A 26,129-nucleotide genomic window follows, 5' to 3' on the forward strand; every position below is an offset into this window, starting at 1 on the left:
GACGATTCCATATCGTTTTAAATTTCATAAATTTAAAAAAATCTTATGTTGTCAATTGACAATCTTATCTTAATAACTTACATGTTGTAATTTATTGACATTGGGCAAAAATAAATTAAATTAAACGAGGATGTATATGTACCCTACATTTAACCGGAAAATTTAATAATCAACAATAGGCTTTGTTATTTAATTGAATGAGCTAATTATTAAATAATTCACTTGAAAAACGGTTCACACGAAACAAATGTGAATAAAGACTAGTTTTAATATAAATTACACTAAACGAAATAGTCATCGATGAATGTGATTTGATTACTGTGACTAATTTATTCATTTATTCAAAAGAACATAGTCATAAATATTTTACGTGCTATTAGATTATACGCATTAATGCGATAGCGTGCTTAATGTTAGCTAAATATTTGGGAATCAAATAATATATATTATATTGGTAATTGAGGGAAAGCTGGAAAGGAAAAGTTCATGTAATTAACAAGGAAATTACAGTGCGCTTGCTTGTTTGGCAGGTGACAACGGATGTTACGTTACGATATCTCCATTTGTTAAGTCCCCTTTCTAGTTACATAGATAAATACCTAAGTACTTAAATTATCATTAGTTAGAAAGATGAATGTCCACTAAGTAGCATTGCTGCATGACGACGTTCGAATTATCTTTTAACAATTAGGTAAGTACAAATGGATACCAGCTGTATTCATTCTAATTGTAAAATATATTTTTAAAAGTAAGCTATACATATTCATATTTAAGCTTTGACCTTTGTATTGCCATATAATGCCCAAAAAATTAAATCAAACTGTCATATAAATCGGCCGATATATTCAGAGCCATTTTAATACATAAGTAGGCACTTGATCACTTTGTTTTTACGAGTATTCGATAATTGCAATGCACCGTCATCATCATCATCAGACTGAATCTATCCACTGCTGGATGAAGGCCTCTTAAAGCTGCTTCCACTTCTCTCAGTCCTGTGCGTTGCGTTGCAACGTACGTCCGCAGAAATTTATCATTTCATCGATCCAGCGGCCTCTAGGTCTGTCTACCTTGCGGACGTTTTGTACCTCTTAGATACCACTGGATGACTAAATTCGTCCAACGATTGTCTCTTCTTCTAACAATGTAGCCAGCCCATCTTCATTTGAGGCACTGTCTGCTTCCTTATCCACTCATTCCTCTTTTTGTCCTTTCGCGTTATACCCAGCATGCACCTCATATATCCTCACACGCATTTATGTGATCACGGGAAGCAAACAATGGTTGAACACTTTACGCTTTAGACACAGTGGAAGGTACCGTGAACACACACATATATATATATATATATATGTATTCCTGCTGACATAAGATCCTAGGTTCGCTATTGATTCACGATACTTGCAACTATACAAAACTGACAGAAATATTTCAAATATTTATTATTTCATTTTTCTCTTATTTTCCAGTAGCGAAGGGTGGAGGTAAGCTGTTAAGATCCGACATAAATAGTGCATACTAAACTTTGACAATCAAACGTATTTGTTTTCATTGAACTACGACTACAATATGTCAATTGATTTTGTTAGTTTTTAAAATTCAATTAAGCCCTGCCCAATCCAAGCCATTGTGGATAATAGTAATACATATATTCGTTTATCTATAAAATATCTAAAATTATGCCATTAAACCATATATAATTTTACATATTTTATAGATATAAGAATATTTTTTCATCAATTATGGTTTGATTTAGGCAGGACTTAATGAATTTAAAAAAAACTAACCAACACCATATCTAAAATTATGTATTCTTAATTCAGCAAAAACAAATACCTAAGTATGACTGAAAAAGTGTTCAATATTTTTGTGGGATCGCCCATAGTATACTTGGTTTAGGTAGAGTTTAATTGAACGTGAAAACTAACCAGCACCATCTGCAAATTGTATTATCAGTTCAATGAAAACAATTAATTATGACTGACAAAGTTGCACTATGTATGTTGAATCTTAACAGACTACCTCCACCCCTCGCCACTGATATTTTCTACCTCCAGAAGCTCAGTAATGTTTAGCCCGAAACCTAAAATGCGGCTAGTATGAGGAAACCATGAAAGAATATAACCCCAACGCTGATTCTACACTGATCACACACATCCCATTTGGGATCGAAAAACTCATGCAGCTGCACAGTATCGGTAGACGTTTTTCAGTTGGTCTTGATATGCATTAAAATTAAGATTTCTTAATTTAGTATGAATATTAAAAAAAAATGATATTTATTATCATTGTCCATATTGTGTAAACATACGGTTAATAATTAAATAATTTAGTAAAAAATGATTAAAAAATTATTGTTGTCCTCAGAGACAATGCAACAATAAACAATATGCTAGATATGCTATCTGGATAGAGAATAGAATCTAGAACGAACAAATAATTCTCAAAATGATATGAATGAAAAACCAATTTGAGATGACATTGGTGTGTGTAATTTGGAAAGATTTGCTGCAGAGTATTCGTATCGTCAACCTCTACATGGACTTGGCATTGAATTCTATACCATTGTGAAATTCTAACGACAGTATGTCAACATCGACTCATTTTGAAATTCCGGAAAATTATTTTCACGTAGGCTTTACCAAAGAAACATTTTTTTTCTTTCTTTTGAAGTTATACTTCTTTAGGCGCGTTTGGAAAATTATCTGTCAAAACTAAGCTTAATATTTTTAAGTGTGATAGGTACGTTACTTTTGTTTGGAATTACATATTTATTTAGTTTATGTGAAAACTATTTTCTAACTGTTTGAATATTTTTGGTTGATGTGAATTTTGACTAACGCGGTATGCGATTATTTTATTTTGTTACGCCAAAGAAGTGTAACTTCTAACGCGCGTACATAAGTACACACACACACACCAATTTTTTTAAAAATATATCGTTCTTTTTTTTAATTAGTTTATATTGTACCTCTAGATATAAATTGGTCTGAGTATATTAAAGAAAATTAGCTTTATGTTCTTTTATTTTATTCTACCCACATAACTTTTGATTCATTGCAACCTATTATCAGATTGGAATAATATATTACTGTAATCAGTATAAACTTACATTCTAATGCATAACGGCATATTTGAACCATATAATATGTGACATTATGTAATATTACGTAAATTTTGTACATGTTTAAAATCTATAATTTCAGTCGATATTGCTAATTAATTAATAAACATATTTATATAAAACCAGATATAGTATTAAAGAATAGTATTTTAATATTAGTTCTGAATAATTCAACATTAAAAATTTGTATAATTTCTTTATTGAATGTTTTGATTTATGAAATTGTCGTAAGAAAAATTTTGGCGAAAATAGTTATTTACTGGGTCAAATAAATTATAACGTCATATGCAGAGTTACAAAAGTACACCGGGGATAGTAATTCTGCAACAGGTGTCGGTACTACTATATACGTGGAGACCTGAGCCAGGTTTGGAGGCCCCCTTTTGAAACATTTGCCAATGCGATAAACTGTCGTTGAGCGTTAAAACTCTGCAGTAGTTTTGACAAGAGTTTTTAATACTTTGATTGATTGTGCATTGATATCAATCCTTTACATTCATATTGTGAAAAATACGTACTTATCTTTAAAAAAATAATTCTCTGATTCTGGCAAACGGAACTAAAACTCTGACGAAGTGAAAAACTTTTAATGAAACTAATAAGCTGATACTTCTTTGCTGGTTGCAATAACTTTTCATTATTATATTTTAAATTTTTGTACTCAATATGTAACTGTTTGTTTCCTTAATAAAATAATAATAATAATAATAAAAAAAAAATGCTTTCCTGTAATATTATTGCAAATTGTCACTTTGTCACTCACATACTTACTTGATTTGATTTAACACTGGCCGATTATTTAAAAAATACCATGCCAATAGATGAATCCAAATACTAATCAGGCATTTGCATTAAATTTGCACTATATAATGTATATGGCATACTGACCTCGTGGAAAACTAAAATTCATAAAGATTGAAGATCGACTTACCGCAGAATGGGATTCCTTCTGGCACCCACTGCCCATCAGTCTCGCAGACTCTTCGCGACGGCCCAAGAAGCTCGAAGCCTCGCTCGCAGGCGTACGTGGCCACTGAGCCTGCTGATAGTGACTCATCAGAGAAGACGACCGAAGAATGTGCCGGGGAACCAGGAAACCGGCATTTTATATCTGGTGCACCTGAAAATAATCGGAGATTTAGATACACACCACCAGGCGCACAAAAAGGGGCTGAGGTATCGGTGCTGGACAACACCAAGGTAAATAAAAATTAATAAAGTACATGGAATATTACTTCTTATTCGTCAGGATCTCATGTCTGTGGGTTGTGACCCAGCTGTCAAACAGCTTTCTCAACGGCTTGGGCGTTAGGCCATGCGCAATCCGAAATCGATAACTACTTGTGGATGCTACAGCTCGCAATAACTGTTGGTGATCACTGATCACTATTAAATAATGTAATGTAATGGTAATGCCGATTAGGAGGGCAATAACTCTGTTCAACCAAATCACTTCGGATATTGACATATTCCACCTGTGTGAGGATGAGTATAGGTGGGCAGTGTTTTATAAATTCTTAAAATATGGTCTGCTTAACTCATTCGGTGTACTTCCTAGTATCTAATTTATATATTTTGTTGTATTTACACTTTTCTACCGTTGAATATTCTTTATATAATACTGTTTAAATAATAATTCTTTGTTTCTAAATGTCATGTTGTGTACGTCTTGAAAACATAATTTGTAATGTTCACCAAGTATATGTAAAAAAAATCGAATTAGTTATAGCTGCAGTCTATGTGCGCATCGTTAGACTAAAAGTGCGGAGTGTCTGAGTATGAAGAATGTAGCCAGAAAATTCGTGGGGGAGGGGTCCGCAGTTGAAGCGTCAAGAAGCTATAAAAGTATTAGGTTGGGTAAATGTGGAGATTAGTGGCACCTGAAATAATAAATAAAATAAAGCAACAAAAAAAAGTATATGGAAGCACACAGAGTAAACTATCGATAGACCCTATCTTAAAAACTTATAAAACAACGTTCACCTAAATTCACCCTCACGTAAGTGGAATATATCAATATCCGAAGCGATTTCATTAAACATGGTTATTACCCTCCCAATTGGCACCACTAATTGCAGGTTAGTTCTGCACCTTGGGAAAACAAACAACGGATGCCCTCGATTCCTAAGGTAACTATCAGAGACACACAAGCCAACACCACCAAGAATGGCAGAGTTCACATTTACGCGATCAGTCACTGATCACACATTAATTATCAATTCCGATGTTACATTAAATACAGTTCAACGAAATAAAAGTGACCCGTTTGAAATCGCCTTTGCGTTGTGTAATAATTGTTATCGTTCTGCTACATTTATTCTGCACACGGCACGCGTTCACAATCCTTATGCAAACATTACCAAATCTCAGAACATAATCGGACTCACAATGCAGTATTTAAAGCTCTATAAAGTCGAAGCACGGTAACACACGATATATTACCCCCCTGTGTAGTTGTGCTAAGTATTTTTTGGGCTCTTGCAGCAATACTAATTATGCGTTTCAACAAAAGCCAACTATAATATACAGGCCGTGGCACTGAATTGCGAATGAAAATTTTCCCATTAATTGCACAATAAATAAGTACATATTATTATAATAATTGATTTGTTGAATATTTATGAGGATACTTTACATCAACAGCACCACTCGAGGATGAAAGAATACCCGAACGGTAGAAACTAAGATGGCCGGACTGCGCGAGATTGTCTAATTTAATACTATAGGTATATTATTATATTTGTGGTTATATATATATATATATATATTATATACAAAGGGTGTCAACCAATTTTTACATAATATCTACTTTGTAGAAGAAAAATCTTCCACTATCTACTTTTTCTGAAATTAAGGACATATACTCGTATAATATATATAATAAAAGTATAGTATATATTTTTAAACCAAAATAGAATCATAAATATTAAATTAGCTTTTTAATTCCTAATATGCTTAATTACGTTTCTACGGTAATATAAAATCGGTAGGCGGCTCTCGTGGTGCAGTGGGTAAGGCGCTGGCCTTCCACCCGAGAGTTCTGGGTTCGATTCCCGGTCATGACAAAAACATTTATGTGTTTTTCTCAAAGCCTGGGTGTTTGTGATTGTTCAAAATTACTAACAACCACCTTGTACGAAAAAGCAAGGATATGGTTATTAATAATTCTAAAAAAAAAAAAAAATATAAAATCGGTAAACATCACAAAATGCATAATTGTATAGTAAGTACCTACTACTTACGAACCTATGTATTTAGCGATGTAGTAGCGGGGAACGATTTTATTTATCAACAGTTATGTAATTTATGTGCAACAACGGAAAATGAACATTCAAAATAGAGACTTTTAAAATTTATGACTCATTGATTTTCCTCGTGTTTTTTCCTCGCATAACTCTGACCAAGTTTTCTTTTTATTTTATTTCATTGCGTGTTCTCGGTTGAGTGAATTAAAAACCAATATGATGATAAATCGTAGAATACGTTACGTAAAAAAAAGAAATAACTAATCGTAGCTACAGTTCAACAGAATTGTATCCTACTTTCTATCAACAAACTACAAAGCTGTTTATTTATAGAGAGCGGTTGGACCTTAAATTCAAAATAATAATTACAAGATAAAAAGAACTTTTTTTACACAACGTTTTTAAATTTTCTGTTGAATCATATAAACTTGACTTGACTAGCTTAAAAAAATTTGTACTTGATAGAAATAGTACTGAAATGTCATTTTGATATGTCATATTGATTTCCACAGTAACGCACGTATATATTAATAATTTAGTTGCTAGGACCCCAGACCCCTAGCAACCAATAATGGTGTCGACAAAACTTTTCATACAAAACAGAATTAACTAAAAGTGACTTCAATTCTACTTAAAGATGGCTAAAAGTATTAAAAAAATGCATTGGCATCGTGTTCTGATATATTCTAAAAGTTTCAATTAATGTTTAGCTAGCCGGGAAGTTAGTTAAAAAGCGATTGCAAGATTTGTAGCGGACAAAGAACCGCCGGACAAATAAGAATACGAGCTAAGATAAACCTTGTAATAAATACATCTTATGACCTACATTTATTTCAAAGGGAAGATTCGTCTGTTTATGATTGATTGATAGAACTATTGATAGAACTAGAAATCATTGTGGTGTGGTATCTAACAGTGGCGAAGGGTGGAGGTAGGCTAGTAAGATCCACCATAAATAGTAGGCACTAAACTTTGTCAGTCATACGTATTTGTTTTCTTTGAAATAAGACTACAATATACATATTATTATTATGGTGTTGGTTAGTTTTTAAAATTCAATTAAACCCTTGCGAAAACCAAGCCATAATACCATAAGCCATAATAACAATACTCGTCTATCTATAAAATATGTAAAATTATGCAATTAAATCATACATAACTTTCATAATTAATATTTTTTATCTATTACAGTTTGGTTTAGGCATTGCTTAATGAATCTAAAAAATAAACCAACAATATGACACATAATATGAATATATATTACCTACACATTATGTAGGTAATATACATTCTTAATCCAACGAAAACAAATAAGTGTGAATGAAAAAGTGTGTAAAAATTTGTCGTATCGCCAAGTATACCAAAACTATTATGGTTTGCTTTGGGCAGGGTTAAATTGATTTTTAAAACTAACCAACACCATCTGTAAATTGTAGTCTTAGTTAAATACGTTTGACTAACAAAGTTTAACGTGCACAATTTATAGCGGATCTTAAGCCTACCTCCACCCTTCGCTACTGATATCTATATAGCAAAGCATATGGACTGCCGTAGGCTCTCGGCATCAACCTTCCTCGAATCTGTGACATTCTTAAGTGATTTTTTGGAATCGTTCGTTCCTTCTATAAGTACAAGGCAGTACACTAATGAATGCGTAGTTTTTAAATGCTTATTTCTGTATCATCATCACCATCAGCGGTGGACGATTTACTGCTAGATGATGGCCTCCCCAAGCTCCCTCCACTCTTCTAGGTCCCTAGTTTCTTGTCCCATTTCATCTGCTTAGCTACCTTTATTATAATGTGTACTCTTGTCTGCTTCCCTGACCATTTGTTTTTTGTGATCTTTCCGTGTTATTCCCAACATGGCTAATTGCACCTTTCCATGCCACATTGCGCTACTTGTAATGTTCCACATACACACGCGTGAGCCTTGTTAGCAAATATTGGTTGAACGCTTTACGCTTGAGACACAATGGAAGGTCACTTTTGAAGATACAATTCAGACGCTGAAATCCACTCAATGGCAGTTTGGTTCTGCGAGCAATCTCGTCATGCATACCACTAGCATTGTCGTGAAATTGAGTTATAATAACGTTAAATTTTCATTTTTAGGCTCTATAGTACTCGTATGATAAACACAGAACAGATTCTACGCATCTATTCTATACAGAAGGTTGCTATCGTCGGCTATCAAGGGTATCGAGGGTAGGTTAATTGTGACAGTAAGTTAACAGTCTGAACTAACACAAATTCATACCCCTTCAAACCAACCCTCTTCGCACTACACTCGGCCTCAATCGAGCATATCACGAGAACATTTGATGTGAAGCATCAGCAGTTTTCCTCATCCCTCTATGTCTCAGGAACAGATACTCAAGTCTTGTATATCTGTCGGCATGTTTTAGTGATAAAAAGAATATATATGTTAAAAAGAATTTATATGTTAAAAATAATATATATTTTAAAAAGAATATATATGTTAAAAATAATATGTGTGTTAAAAAGAATATAATGTATGCATTAAACGACTTCCGGAAGGCGGCCAAGATTTACATAGGATTGTAGAGCCGATGGCAAATGTCAAGAATACCTTTGTAGGCAAATATTTGTTTTTATATTGTCAATGATTACGAATTACCTTCATTATCTCAGTGAGTAGTTATCTAAAAACATGTGGCGATGGACCACTGCGAAAAAACACTGATGTTAAATTTAAACGAAACGAGAGATTTTTGAATGCATAATTAATTTTAAAAAGATACCTACTGCATTTTTTGAATTTTCATCTGCCCCTTAACCTAATTTCCATTCAGTCTTAGTTTCCGGCTCGGCGTGACAGCGATGCTAATGTTGCCAGATGTTCGAAAATTCTGGTTGCAATAATAAATTATTATCAAATAGGTACCTGGCAAAGTCAATCCAAGAGACAAGCGATAAAGCGTGTCATATTTTGATTATATACAGTATACCGCCACCACAATATATTATACGTATTCGTAGAAAAAGGCCTAAATACTTTACAATATTCATTGATCTCATGATAATATAGGTATCGTAACATAACGTGTAGTGTAGGGATTGCAATACCGAATGAAAATATCAATACCGGTTTTCGTTGAAACATAAAAAATTACCTATCAGTAAATATAGGTAGCTATGAAAATTTCTTTAAAACATTATTTTATAGCAAAAACCTACCTACCTACATTTTTATTTTATTATGTTGACATTTAAAATATGTATTGATGATAATATTGTAGAATTGGTGATTTTTATAAATAATTTAGAATAAATTGATAATTTTAACTAATACCCTCAAAAATACTAGTTCAGTAAGACGTGCAAATAAGTGCGTTTGCAGGAAATGCTTCTTCAATTCAACGCTTGTATAATCATCAATAATTTTATTATAGAATAATAAATTGGACATTTGTCACGGATGTTTTCTATTTCGAAATAATGTTATGTTCATCGCGACAATTTTATAAATAGGTATATTTGATGAATTTTGTTTTATTACTATTTCAACTTTGTTGGGTTCAGTCAATATATTTGCATTTTAGCAGCACATAACTTATACACTAAATTTAATAGGCAATACAGTACAAAGTAATGTAGAAATAATATTCAATTCATTTTCAAAAACGTAAACGAGTGTGGGTTTTAATACCGAAAATTCCGGTATTTTGGATTTTTAAACCCGGTATTTCGGTATTGATAAATACTAGAATACCGGTTTTGAAATACCGGTATTGCAATCCCTAGTGTATATCAGTGGCGAAGGGTGACTTTTGGAAAGAGGTAGGCTGTGGAGATATGATAAAAAGAGCACACTTGTCAGGTATACTTACGAGAATAGTACGATAGTTACTACTAATGAATAGGCACACACTAATTAATGATAACGACACACTAATTCAATGAAACTTCAAAAACTCATTGACGACATAAAAATGAGCGATGTGTTTAAATTACGTATTTTTCAAAACATGTATACCCATCAAAAATCATTAGATAAAATTTATTTTTATTTTTAAAAACAATCTATACTTACTTATTTATTAATATTCGCCGTTGAAATTATTTTTTTAATTATCTAATTATTAATGATTTTGGACAAAATGCGCAGTCGTGACAACAATATTATGCGCGAATGTTTTAGGCTCTGCGAAAGGAGCTTGCCTCATTTCGTACAAATCAGCAGACTTGCTGAGGTTACGAGACGTAAAGTCCATACAAAAAAAATTCAGAATTATTCCAAACATAATCGGAAATTTATTTACGTCGAGAAGTCGCGGCATTTATTATTTAATTTACGGCGCGGCGCGCTGTGGTTTTTTTAATACCTTTGCAGTTGTTTTGTAAACTGTGTAATACTGTAATACATTCCTACATATGCGATCTCGTTGGCTAAATAAATTATTTTTATATAACATAAAATAATGAAGTGATTAAGTATATAAATATGTCAATATGCAATTAAAAAATATTTTTCTTAAGAAGGTAGGCTTTAAATAATCGCCTAGTATGGAGTCTTCGTCACTGGTGTATATAGGGTTACCAACCGTCTCGAATTGACCTAGAATCTCTACAAAAGTCTACTACAAACTATCACAATGAGCATCATTGTGTCCACATTTGAAGTTAATAAGTTTAGAAAAAAATCAATACTCGGCCGGCTGGGGGCGTCCACGGGAAATTAATAAGAACGTTAAGGGGTCCACGGGAGAAAAAAGTTTGGGAACCAAATTATTAGTGCATGGCAGGACTAGTGCTAGGAATTATTTTTAGAATGAACATGATAGACTTCATCTTCTAGCGAAAATGGTAACTTTTTAATTGGAAATCGGAGAATATAATAAATGAACATCTATATAAAAATATTTAAAATATGCTAGCTTTATTGTGTCCGTATCCGGTTTTTTTAAAAATCCGAATGAATGAATAAACTCACTGTATGCACATACAATATAATAAATACCTAGAGTCAAAATCAGGTTATACTAATGTAAAGTTAATACAAAAAAGTAAGAGTGTTTTTTTTAATATTTCTGGCATTCATAAGTTATCTTGTATCGGTTTCGATTCATGAAATAATATTATGTTAATATCGAGTTTGCAAAAAGGATACAATTAAATCGTGTGTGAGAAATATATAGGTAAGTACACAATATGGTAACACCGATTACAAGACTGACAACTGCTGAGGAGTAATGAGAAATAGCTAGGCAGTATACAAAGTTAAATAAAAAGAAACAAGTTTGTATATTCACTCAATTATTGCGGCAGGTATGTCAGAAGTCGCTCACCAGTAAGACGAGAGCGCTATTCTTTGCATTAATATACTTACCAATAATACTTATTTAAAAAAAAATGTGATCAAGTACTTAAAAAAAAATGGGTAAAGTATAATTAATACGCTTCATATCTTTTCACTCCGGCTCTATGGTGAAGATTATGTAATATATTCAAAACTAAAACTACCTTTTTTACTTTATGACTTTTCTAATAAATAGGCAATTTTAAAGCAAGATAGTATTATAGAAATAATACAAATGTATAGTTTATGCTTCATAACTTTGTATTCCGGCTATGGGATGAAAATGCTTTAAGTAATAATATATTCTAAATATAATCTATTTATTTAATTATTACTACATAATATATTAATATAAGTGAATATCATTTGATCTAATTTTAATTGAGAGGTAATCAGGCAAAGAAGCGAATGTGTAGTAAAAAATACGTACAAAAAACTGCAAAGTTATAAAACGTATACTCTATGAATTGAAATCGAAAGCATGAGCTAAAAATATTATTGTTACCAATATAGAAAGCTTAGCAATACAGTTGCTTGTTGAAAAATGAAATTGGTAAAACGATTCAAAGAAAATTCATAAATTAGATAACGTTTCTTTACTAGTCGCAAAAAAATAAATATGGTCGATATAATAATAACATATTATGCACACATTTTCTTATTGAAGTATTTAAAAGTAAATAAATTATCGTGAAAATTGAGGTACCTATGTAAATACGTATTACAAGTACAAAAGAAAGTATAAGGTAATAAAGAGGGGCCTGTTTGATTTTATTTTCGCTCCACACCCCAGTATCTTCCAAAAAGTATTGGTTGTTTAAATTATTATCACTCTGTGACAGTTTTCCTTGGACCGCCGAAGTCGTCAGGAAGTTCCAAAATCGACAAATACATATTTTACATAACTAGCTTTTTTTGCAAAACATCTATCTCTATTAATGTATATTAATTAATACTCACTGATTGCGTTTCACTGAAACTTATTAGCTGTAGTATAAACCTGTCAGAAATTGCAAAATTATATAACATTTTACACAAATTTATTGAATGTAATAACATTTGGTTTGTTAAATTTCTATCGTAGGGTGCATTAAAATTGATCCGTGCTCTTAGACCACCAATGTTCACAATTTTACAAATCATTCCGTCATCGATGTCATAGCATTTGCAATCATGGTCAATGCATCAAGAGGTTTCATCAAGAATTTTAATGTGATAATATTGATTACGGTCCTTATATTAGTTAGTTTCTTAGTTTATTAGATAGTTTAAGTTGAAAAAGTACACTTGGCTCATGGCATAAAATCTAACATTTTTCGAAACCGCAAAACTGAAAAGTTCTTATTAAAAAACCTTTAATATTACCTACACCAAATTTGATCGGGCCTTTTAATTTTAAGCTGACTTATGACTTTTTTTTATTTATTTTTTAAATACATTATGAACCCATTTTCCTTTACTTTTTCGTTCTCCATTGAGATTTTAGAGTTTCTACCTTCGATAATTTCTTTATTTTTTTTAATGAGCAGAGTTATGTAGTTAGGTATTATGTGTGGTGTTGTTTTAGAGATCGATTTCGTGATCGTTTATAGTAGCGAATCTATACTTTTCTGTAATAAAAACAATATTTATACATATATATGACTTTATTAAAAAATATATAAAATTTTAATTTACATATTTTCTTGCCCTGTGTGACATTTTTATTACATTGTTTGATTTAATAAAACGCATTTTTTTTGTAGTAACTATTCCACTTCCTCGGTTTCTTTAATTTTTTAATGAGCAGAATTAGGTAGGTATTTTGGTGGTAGGTTGTTTAGTATTTCGTGAAGTTTTTTGGAGATCAATTTCGTGATCGTTTATAATGGCGAATCTATACTATTCTGTAATATTCGTTCTCATAAAAACAATGTTCATACATATATACATACTTATATGACTTTATTAAAAAAAAATTTGGATATTTTCTTCCCTGTTGAACATATTTTATTACCGGTAGTTTGCAACACTGGTTATAGTGGGCCATACCGAATATAAAATGTGGTCTGTATGGTGCTGTCTACATAATATAATATAAATTTTGATTAATTTATTAGGCGCACAAATACATTTTACTGATCCCTGGCGGACAACCGTTAGAGTAGCCGCATCTGATGGCATGCTCCACTATAAGAAGAGTAGGTATCAACACCTCTAACTGTAATGCTGTTGTCGTTCGATTCTGACCTTACAATATTGTTTTATATATCTTCAATTATAATTTTCACACTCATATGTTAACAAGTAACGTTAAAACCTAGGGAGAGATAATATAAGTAAGTATATGAAAATGTGTTCAGAATATACCTAAGTATTGTTACTACTTACGTGATAAATTACGTTTAAGATTGCAACCCCACCCCACTCGATTGATTCAGAAATCTAAGAATTAAAAATTATTGAATTCCAAAATCTTGCGATTACTTTTATATACTAAATCTAAAATAATAAATTTTGTTAAACTAAAAGACGGGTCGTTCTTTATCTACGTACAGATAAACATGAATCCTGAACCGATCATCCTAAGGCATAAAGCCCATTGACGCAGCGAGTGCGGCGCTCGCGCAAAATTTCTACAAGTGGCGCGTAAATCATCGAAAATACAACGTAATCAAATACGCCAGCGCACACTGGACTTGACGATGCCTTGTGCCCCGCCTGCCGCATGAGTCACCGTTCTTCGCTTCTCGGCGATACGATTTAATGAAAATACAAAGAAGTCCATTCATTGAACACGGCTACCAAAATCACGCTGCTCGAAGCGTCGTCGTTCGACGGGCGAGAAGTCATTATTTAATAACAGAGAAGTCATTGTTTAATTTTATTCCGTGTCCTATATTTCGCTGGTTGAATAATGTCGTCGTAAATATTAATTACAAGCCCCGAAATAATATAATATTTTTATTGCTTTGTTATGAGAGACGCTATAATAATAATTATTTTGTGCTGCTTGGGCCGCTTATTACATAGGTGAAGGGTAATGCGCGGCAAGAGACGTGTGATTATGGTTATGAATAAACGCTTCATACGCCGACTTCGCCCGCTCGACGCGTTCTATGGGCACTATCGCTAATGGAACACCAAACATTGAGAGAATTGCTAATGGCTATAGCTGCAAAGATCCTGACCAGGTGGGTACCCTAACGGAAGCGACCTACAGGGAGGCCAGACGTAGAGCGACAGTATATAATAGAAACAGAAGAGGACTGACATGAAGGAGAAATACTTAGGTATGAAATTCTCAACTCAACCGGACGAAATTAAATTATGTGGAATAATACCCCGTATACACGTGCATGGATTTACTGCCGACAGTACGTAGTATCGCGGCAATGACAACAAATGCACGTGTAAGCATGTATTATCATTAGGCTTACCATAATAATTATGAAACTCTAAACCGGGACAGGAACGGGGTATAAAGCAAAGAAACAGATTTAATCACCAAAAATTGTTTTATTACCTTTTAAAAGTATGTACAAAAGAAGAATTCAGGTCTGCCGCAGCAGAAATTTAAATTATTTTATTTATTTATTGTACCAGTCGTACTTCTCGTTGGAATGAACTTTTTACGCAGCTTTTCCCGCCGTCTCATCACATATACGCTACTACGGCCAATCATGACAATGTATTATTGAGACAATCACTCATTCATACGCGGAACAACAGCCGGGACAAAATGCCAAAACGGCCAGGACGTACGGTAAGCATATATCATGCAAGTTGCAAAATTGCATGCATCAGTCAAAAAGTTCGGAAGCTTCTGAATTTTCACGCGACAGTTGGGTTCTTCTATATCTGCGCCTGCGCAGTACCTAGAACGATGGTGGCAAACCTGCCGGTAAAAAAACTGCACCACGCAGAGACTCATTTTGAGGTTAACCGATTTTCACTACCGGTCAAATAGTACGATAAAATGACAACATCGCGTCTCGCTTACTCTTGAAGAATGAGATTGACGAGACAGTCTGCACTTTTACGTGTAAACAGTTATTATCGTGATAGCTTAAAATACACACTATTGCTGCAATGCTGCAAGTAAATCCATGCACGTGTACAGGCGCTATAGGTATCCACTACATTTTGTGTTTTATTTTATTATTTATTACAATGTCTTCCTACCGATAATAATTTGACAGTTGACATTATTAAAGTGGTAAACCTATGATTTATCCATATATAATAATTATACCTACATCCACTTCTACTAGTCGATTATTGTAAAACAAATATCATTGGATCGTTATTTAAAATATTGTAGATGTACACTAAATTAATAAGGACTATCGGCTTAAAAGGCATTGCCTTTACAAAATTGCTTGACAAAAATCAATATTTTATTATTTTTTCTACGTCATACATAGATTCCGGTGTATAAGTACACCTAAGTCCTTTTTTTTTCTTTCGATCATGTCTGATGTCCACATGTCCACAGAGTGGAGGTTTGTTTTGACAGATTTTGTTTTTACGAGAAATGGATGTCAGCCACTTGCTCAACCTATTAGGTCCATACTCTGACTCATACACAAATTGAAAAACAATATGTGTACTTGTCAGACCAAGGATTCAAACCTGAGACCCACGGCGTTATATGTACCATAGGTCCTAGGCTATTAAAATAGTTCAACAGTAATACAATATCAGTGCGAGTTGGTCTTTTCGATCAATTAAGCTCTTATTCAGCGCAGTCAAGTAAATTGTTGTCAAAAAATGTCAAATCTACGAGTATTTTTTTTAAAGCATTGTGTGTTTGGACCCAGCCACCGCCATCTTTAAATTAATCTCTTCAGTCGGCAATGACCCAGCACATTGAGCTATTACCAAACAAGCTATCTTTTTAAGTGGACCAATTTAACCTTTGAGCATGCGCAGAAACGATTTCTTTTGGTGCACAGGAATTACGCAGGACGAATAATAATATGATTATTATTGTGGTTCTGGAGTGCATTTAAATCATGCATATTGTATCAGTTTTTCTGTCTCAGCGCAACTCCGAATATATTGTATTGTTTTCTGTCAAAACTATCAGACTTCACGCTAATGTGGTAACTTTATAGTAATGTTGTTAGCACTTCTACAAATACCTTGCTCTAATTATTATCAGTATTATGCCTATGTCATACAAGTCATGTTTCAGTTTCATACAATCAGTTTTGAACGCAAAAATAATATTTTCTTTGTTGTAACTAGCATGAATAAAGAAATTTTATATGATTTTATTAAAATGTTATTAAAATAACATGCTAAAAAGTAATATAATATCTTCGGCCTATATTCAAAAATTTCAAATCTACTTGGTCTAGTAGAGGTTCAAAATTGGTATTTAACTTAGAAACTAAATATAAAGCCTTAAAATACTCGTCAATATGGAACTTCTGTGAGGTATTATGTTAGGTTAGTTAGTAGCATAGTTCGCCGTGAGCTTTCTTATCGGAAAGAAATGACCGTATAGTATACAGCACAGCATTGCAGACAATACTATTCCAATTTTATTAGATCATAACCTAACCTTACAAATAATCCAGTATATCGGCTATATTCAAAATTTGTTTGCCGCTGGCTTCCTGTAAACCGACAAGAACCGTTTTAATTTAGACACAAATTTTATCTCAGTACTATACGACCCAAAGAGTTTGGATGGTCTTTAATATACGATCATATATTTTCGATACAACATTTCGCGGTGAGGTGTGATACGGCGAACTGCATACGTACAAATTTCCGGACACGATTATGTTAAAATATTTGAAGAAAAATCCTTTGACTATGGCAAAGTGCCTGTCGCTGCCAATAATGTTTATCACTACCTTACGAATATCTCAAAGGGGTTGCTGAACGATTTTTCTGTGTAATTTTTTAAAACTGCAATTATTTTTTTTAAAGAATACCTATGTACTTGTTAATTAATAAAATATGTGAATACGGCAAAATACATAGTTAATATCGATTGTATTGTTTATCAATTCGCTAACATTGGAAAAGACAAAGTTTCATATTGTGTTAAAATGAGAAATAATCGCAATCGCGAATATTATGAAGTAAAGTTAGTGGGTAGTGGTTACCTACATATTAGTAAAGTTAACACTGATAACGGGAAAAATAAATTCTCCGCATGTCCGTCGATATGTAACGTTATCGGTGAAGTATGTTATGCTATTTCTTATATTATATTATTACTTACATTAAATTTAATATATAAAAATTCACACACGAAATTATTTAATTGTACATATCATTTGACTAATAAAATATTTAATTTCGAAAAAGGATTCCACAAAAATAATGTCAATCTTGTTTCCATCAGAAGATGGTTATAACAATAATACGAGATATATTTATTTTATTGTAGGAATGTTCAACAAACGTATTAATTTGATTATATTATTATATTATAATATAGCTACAGTAATATTTTTAATTGCAACCTTTTTGTGTTTATACAGAAAGAAATAGATGGGAGAGACATGCATACTGAACAAATATTAATGTATTTGTCAAATTATGTCCCCTACCTGATGATGTTATTTTAAATGTGTTTTGGTGTTAAAAGTTAAATACATGGTTATTTTTAATGAGTTACCTTGTGCTGTATTGTATGTCAGTAGCAGAGAAACAAGCAGGAAGCTCCACGGCCATCCTTTTGGAGCACCACTAATTATCCTGGCAAAGACGTTTGTCTGCATTGCCCTAAATACCATTTTTGCGTGTAAACTGTCTTCAAAGAGGTAACGGTTCATAAAAGTATCGTATTGAAGTAATTTATTATTAATGTTGAAGTTTGATTAAACATCGCAAATGATCTATTATTTTGTTATATCTACAGAATCATTGCAAATATTAAATTCATTCTTCTTAGTTTTAAAGTGAAAAAACAAATAAGTTTTTAATGTATTGCTGTCACTGTAGTGTATATAATATTATGTATATGTTATAAACACGAAAATTTTATATTTAATTAAGTACATAATATATTACTAAATTGAATGCACATACGTTTTTTTTTATGTTAGAATTATAGACGTGATATTTTAAAATATTAATTTTGCAAGTGTTTGAAGAAACTAACGGATAAACTCGGTTGAAATGAAAAGAGGTCGAGAATTGCACCTGCACTCGTTCGTGCCGACAGGTAAACGCTACTACGTCTACAATTCACGCTTGCTAAGGGGCAACTAAAGAAAACAACCGAAACACTCGGCTGGTGGCTCTCTTCGTCGAATTACTTTTACCTGACGATGAGACGCGGGACACCTGTGCCGTGCTTTTCTGCCTGCCAAGTTTAGTGTCCTCCATTACTGCAAGAGCCGTCGCGCTGTGCTCATAGGCATTTAAAAATAATGACAGCCTTTTCAATCCTTTCCCAGGTGATCTCAATCACAAATGTACCTTACCATCGATGCGCGCGGTATTTTTATTTACAGGTGAACTCTCATTTTCGCGGAGTAATTCCTGACAACTGCCATTTACAAAAATATGCTAGATGGGGTAAGAAAATAAGCTATATGACAGAAAAAATGCTAGATTTTCGCAAAATTAAAAAAAGTGGCTAAAAAACTAACGTTTCAAAAAAATGTCATAAAAGAATTTCGAATTTAATATATTATATAAGTTGAAAATGAGAGTCATTATTTTGTGCGTCCCATTAATTTTATTTATAAAATAGGTACCTACTTATAAGGTATAAAAGACCAGCAGGTAGAGTTGCCACTTGATAACTTTGCACTCCGGCTTTAGGATGAAAATGATGTAAGTAATATATTCTAAAAATATTTGTTTTACATACCTATTATTATCTATTTATTTGTTTATTACTACATAATAATATGTAAGTATATTAATACAAGTGAATATCATTTGATGCAGCGCTCGAAATGGAAAGGTTCACGAACCGGAGCGCTCGACAATTTTCTGAAGATATTACATAGTTATCAAATTTTATGTGTACTTCATAAAAATAAATGTGTTACATTTTCTATTACATGGCCTATCTAGCTCAGACGGTCAAAATATATTTTCCATAAGACGGAGCGATAATTTTATCGATGTCACGAACCGGAACAGTGCTCCGGTGCGTTCCGGTCCATTTCGAGCCCTGATTTGATGTCATTTTATGCTTAATGGCAAAATCTGTTTTAATTTCTTGTAAATGTGTTGTTTTCGAAATGAACATGACGTGATAATACAGCTATAATTGTTAATTAATAATTAATTTCATTGCAATATAATTTAAAAAAATCTATTTGATATAGATTATACAAATTTAGTTTTTCAGATAATAAGTTTATCAAAAAAATCAACCAATCGTTATTTTCAGTTTGTGTGGTTTGCCACTGGAAAATTGTTTCATAAAAAGGTAAGTAAGATATGTTTTTCAGAAATATACTGCCGAAGTTTGTTTAAGTCATTTAATTTTTGTTGTATTGGATCTTTCTATGAGAGAAGAATACTCATATGGAGTATTGACCCTATCTTGACGCCGGATAAAGAGTTTTGCAGCACCGAAATCCCTATCACAGGGAAGAATAATGAGTGGCCCCGCATTGGCACAACATGGACAATACTTTGAAATCTTTTGTGTCAGTCAAAGTAAGAAAAAATAAAACCACAGTCTGAAAATGTACAGTTCTATAATTTGCGAGAGTACAAATCGATCTATGTAGTCCATCAAAAATGTACACACTTCAATGGGCCCTTTTTTGCTAGTCCTTCGTGGTAGCAATAAAATCCTGCCTTATTCAACTTAAGGTTGTGTATAAAAAAAGAGTTTACCCCATAGAGGTATTAAATAAAAAGAGGGGCATGGAATGGGCTTTCTCATACAACTGAATGAAGCAGGCCAACAATAGCCGACAACTTACGAGAAATAGCGACGCGATAAGTAAAATGCAGGGCATCACGGAGGATTTACTTTGGTCATTATAACGTACCCATATAATAATGTTAACGTGGAAATTTTTCCGCAAATTCATTACCACCCTGCCTCACCATACTTGCCTGCTTCACCATACTTTCATATAACCTGCCGCACCTAGGTTTACCCATAGCTGGCGATAATCGAAAAATTCATGCACAGGAATATTCGGAAGTGTTTTGCAAATAGTCGATGTACGGTAGCTAAGGATAATCCGTGCGAAAACAACACAACTACTGCATGTTGTTTTAGAACTGACTTGAAAATTCTTGCTTTAATAAAATCGTGTTGCATATTCCCAATTGAGTTGTTTTCGAAGAGAATGATAGGTCTACCCTCAATAAATAATAATCCTAAACGCATTTTGCCATTTTGTGTCACTAATTATGGGGTTTTCGAAATGACCAGTTAATTTAGAGTGCCGCCCTATTTAATTTTCATTTTCAAATTGTCTGGAAAATTCGTTAGGTTAGGTTAGGTTAGCTACTTACATACCTACCTACATATTTAATTATTTGTTTTCGGCTATCTTAAACACGCAAATACCTATACCAAAATATTTAAATCGACATAATCACCATCTAGTAGTAATTAGCGCATTTCCACGAAACAGACGTGGTTTTAGGTACTTACATGAAGGTCTGTGGCGCTGACAGGTTTGAAAGCACCCTTGTGAAAATATTACCCTGCGGAAAACCGCCAAACCGTAGGTACGATATTATGATGCATTACAATGGATATTACATTGCAACAACATGTTGACAGGATATCTGTGCATCGATTATTTTTTAAACTAAGATGTCGATATTTTCTAATGAAACGACTGCATCGTCTGCTTCATTGAAATCCGTAAAAGTTGTACTATTTCATTCACCGCCCTTGTGCAACGCATACCCGCACAGGATGTCACTGATTGTTAATTTTAATGTGTCATCCATATAAATTAAATATAAAATTTAAAAATCTTTGGTCTATCTATCTCGGACAGATTTCTAAGATATCTCCTAGAATCTATATTAACGGCCCACGTGCGCCACGTAGGTCAAAATGGAGTTTTATGGTATTTTCAGATCATAATCCTGGACACCCCTTAAACGTTGTAGATAATTTATTTATATAATTTTGAAGCCTTATTATCCATTATATTTATTTTAAATTTTGATGACTGCATAAAGTATTTTTATTACATAAAATAGTATCCTTTTAAACCTCTCAATCTAATATTTTAGAATATAGTCATATTTCAGTACATCCATGTGCAGTGGTGTTTAGATATTTTAGATTTATTAAGGTACTAGTCGGTTATTCCGGATACAGCAGCAAACACATTTTTAAAATAGCCGATATACTGGATTATTTGTTAGTTTGGGTTAGGTTAGGTTATCCTAACAAATAATCCAGTATATCGGCTATTAAAAAATGTATTTGCTGCCGTATCCGGGATAACCGGACTAGTACCTTTATTAATTTTTAAACGCATTTATAAAACCATTAGTAAAATTAATGTTAACATTATATAGTGAATAAAATATTTACGATAAAGAATTATATTTTATAAAATCTGTGATCCCAAATTTGACAAGAATTAGGCATTTTATTATTCAAAAACTGGGCACAATTAACACATTTGAAGATAATTCTAAATATACTGATTTATAAGCTATGTCTTTCACCATTCAAATGTGATAAACATCCTACGAATAATGATTATTTTATAACAATTATTGACCTAAGAATAAGGTAGTATTTTTTTGAAATACGCCATTTCTATTGTCATTTCCCATTGGTTAAGCTACAACATACGGCCGTAGCCATAAATTGACAAACGATAAATGAAGTAAGGAGTAAGATCATGTTAACGCACGTATTTGAACATGTACCTAACCGAAAAAAAATCCTTTTTTGAAGTTATTGAAGTTACACTTCTTTATGCGCTTTTGGGAAAACAGATCAGAGTGTATTTTTGGCGTGTGACAAAGTTTCGCGCGCAAATGTAACGCATTTATTTGGCATGGGATGGAAGTTTTTCCCGCCTATGCAACATAATTTATTTTACGCGGCGACGTTCGAGTGTTCTAAATGATGGAGGTTTATTATTTTCAGCTATGATATTAAGGGCTGTGGCTTGGGTCGGTTGGGTAAAGACTGAATGTCGCAACTTTTATTTTGCGCGGCGACGTTCGGGTGTTCTATATGCTGGAGGTTTGTAATTTTCAGCTGTGATATTGAGGGCTGTGGCTTGGGCCGGTTGGGTAAAGACTGCATGTTGCAACTTTTATTATCATTATTCATTTTTCATTTCACAAGCGGACACGCGCATGCGCATAGTCGTTCAATACAAGCAAGTAAATAACATGTGTTGTAAACATAACCAATATTGTGTTATAAAATATACCTATATGTTTATAAACAAATTTCTGGAGACTAACATTCTACACTGGTAATTTATATTCATAAAACTTTATTTATATTGGAGTATAGGTATATTTATTTTTCATTGTAAAGGTTGTGTATCACGATTTGAGGCTATATTTATGTAAGTATTATTTATGAGTAAAATTATATATCAATAAATAAATAAATTTTGTGAATGTTGAGTAGGTAAATAATTCAAACAATGGTATGTTGTAAATTTACAATATTTAGATATTTCATACACAAAAATACATATTTTTACAGTTTAGGATAATATTTGTTGTATATCCCATGTCAATTTATTTATTAGCAGCTTATAGTAATCGAAGACAATAAAAATTATTATATTTCATCACAAAAGCCAATATCACATTTCAGTTAAACCATTAAATAGGCTATGTTTTACTTTTGATTTGTAATAAATTATTATTGTTAACGAAAATAGTTGTACAGTCATCTGTTTAAGCAAAGATGGTCAAAATAGCGGTTTGCTAAATTTTTCAACACAGGTTTTGAGATTTTTTTGTTTTGTTACGCCAAAGAAGTATAACTTCTAACGTGCGTACATAAGTACACACACCGATTTTTTTAAAAACGGTACAGGACAGAGAGTGTGATCCTCAGCAGTGAGGATAGATGACTTGTAAGAAGATGTTAATAGTTATAAAAAAAGCATTCAATATTATTAACACAACAATTATTGTCGAAATTGTTACAATAACAATAATAATTATTGTAGTGCTGTTCTACTACGTAACGCCAGCCAATTGAGTTAAGTAAAAATTACATTGTAAAAAATCATGTCATATTAATTGTATTATTATTGAATATTATGAACATAATTTAATTTTTCGGTGATTTTATAATAATAAAATGATAATTATTATAATTTACATGAAATTATCGTACTTGCAGAGACATCTGTTATATTTTTATTAAAGCTTCCATGAAAATGAACACGCCATGCCAAAATAAAATAATATTTACGAATTACTTAATATTATTTCTATCCAAATTTGAGTACTAAGTTTTTATTGAATGACTAGCGAGTACCCGGCATGCGCTGCAATGCCACTCAAAGAAAGAAATTGTTTGTGTTTTAATTGTTTATTGGATTTTTGGATAGTCAATATTTTTTGTTTTTCCGTACTGTACATGAATAAATTAGAAGGTTTTCCAACGCGTGAGCAGCCCACATATTACAGCTGTCCATGTGAGAAGCATGGATTTTCCAAATTTGGTATGGGAACGCATACGAATAGAAGAAGATAGAATAGAAATAGAAGAAGATTGTTGTACTAATTCAGAAACCTTGTAGTGATTGTCCCTGTGCGCACAACAACTCACCAAAGCTTCATCACAATCAGGACAGACAGACAAACAAACAAACAAACAATCATTTCTATATATAAATATATAATCATATGTTAGTCCCAGACACTCCGCATCAAGTTGAACGTTGCTGGGACTAACAATCGTGAATATAATCGTACTCGGTCAAAACCAGATGCCGCCTATTCGATGCTTGCATTTTGACGGTGCTGCTTTACGACACTGAATCATGGCACCTTACGAAGGCTCAGAGCAACCGTATTCTGAGCTTCGAAAACAGATGTTTGTAACGGATACTGGTTGTATGGTGGTATGACTTTAAGAGCTATGAGGAGATAAGAGAACGCACCAAGCAGCTTCTCATCACGCTGAGAATGAAGAGGCGATGTTGGACCTGCCTCAACCACGTGTTGCGGATGCCAGAAAAGAACCTCAACCTGGCCTTCCTGTTCTTCAACCTGACCGGATTCCGGCGTCCTAGAAGGCCGCCAAATAACGTCTCCGGAAACTTGTACGTATGCAATTCGCCGAATCACACTTCACCGTGAAATATTGTATCGGAAATATTTGGCAAAATACGTAAATATGAAACAATTGCACATAGCATATGTAACCTTTAACTCACTGACTGTGGAATTAAAACTTATTCGTAAAATAACAAAAATATGGTTATTTTGTTGCGATTTCAATAAATAATTTTATTAAAATATAATTATTTTTTTTCGTTAAAATATTAACATAGTACTGTCCTGTGACGTTGGTGCCTTTTTGTTTATAATCTATTAACAGGATTCCTTGTGAATCACAATACACTGTTGCCATCACCTTCCCAGCCGATGGTATGACCTTAAACTTCTTGGGGGCTGAACCACCCTTTTCATGGAGTCAGGAATGTTTCATGTCAGTTTCATGGAAACAGGAGTCCATGCACTACGTGGACTCCTGTTTTAACTCAGTCATAATTAAGCCACGCTTCATCTCCCTTAACAATTTTGTTGATAAGTTCCTCTTGATTAACGCCAGATTGCTTTAAAAACTGCTTAGTACATTCCACATGGTAAGTTTTTTGATGTGGCATCAGCATTCGTGGCACCTATCTTGCGTTTACCTTTGACATCCCAAGATTTTCGTGTATAATTCTGGAAATTGTTGTTTTGGTTAGAATGAATGTTTCTGCGATTTCGATTAGTTTTAGACGACCATTTTCCATAAGCGCATCGTTGATTTTTAATACCATTTCAGGGAATCCAATCCTGAGCCAAAATTTTGATCTCGGGATTGGCAATTTTTTCGATAGTTAATATTAAATTTTTATATATACAAAAAACATTGATCAAATCAGTCAATATAAATCTAGTATAATTGATACCATTTAAGACATTTATTGTTAATATTGCGTACATTCAATCTTGGAAATACATAGGTTGAATGGAGTAAATAATATTGTAATATAAATAATAATGTGAGAGTAAAACAGTTTTATTTATTTATGAAAAGATAACAAATCGTCACCGTTCAGGCAAAAGTCACCAACCTTGAAAATGGCTGTTTTGAGTTGAGTATGTCACCCGAAGCATAAAGTCACCACGGTACATTAGTTAGTAAAATGTTGCTTAAATCCGAATTATTTGTTTTCCACTTAATGACTTTCGATAAAATCTTAACAAGCAAAGTCACTATACTATGGATGGTGAGTTTTACTAATTTGTCATTTGAAAACTTCTAACACTTGTCTGAA

At 32.8% G+C, this 26,129-nt stretch overlaps 1 protein-coding gene across 1 annotated transcript in view; it reads right to left on the reverse strand.

Annotated features, from left to right (window-relative positions):
* LOC147079827 (uncharacterized) overlaps positions 1–19,026 on the reverse strand; it is a 119,095-nt gene extending 100,069 nt beyond the window's left edge. Inside the window, exons 1-2 of the mRNA XM_085945668.1 lie at positions 18,963–19,026; positions 4,056–4,244 (exon numbers count right to left, since the gene is read on the reverse strand). Coding sequence (XP_085801794.1) covers positions 4,056–4,244; positions 18,963–19,026 — 253 coding nt within the window. The remainder of the gene's footprint in view (positions 1–4,055; positions 4,245–18,962) is intronic.
* Between the last annotated feature and the right edge of the window lie 7,103 nt (positions 19,027–26,129).

The sequence above is a fragment of the Rhyacophila brunnea genome, unplaced genomic scaffold, assembly GCF_057557595.1.
Source record: "Rhyacophila brunnea isolate RB1 unplaced genomic scaffold, BYU_Rbru_1.0 scaffold_1, whole genome shotgun sequence".
In the NCBI taxonomy this organism is placed as follows: Eukaryota; Metazoa; Arthropoda; class Insecta; order Trichoptera; family Rhyacophilidae; genus Rhyacophila; species Rhyacophila brunnea.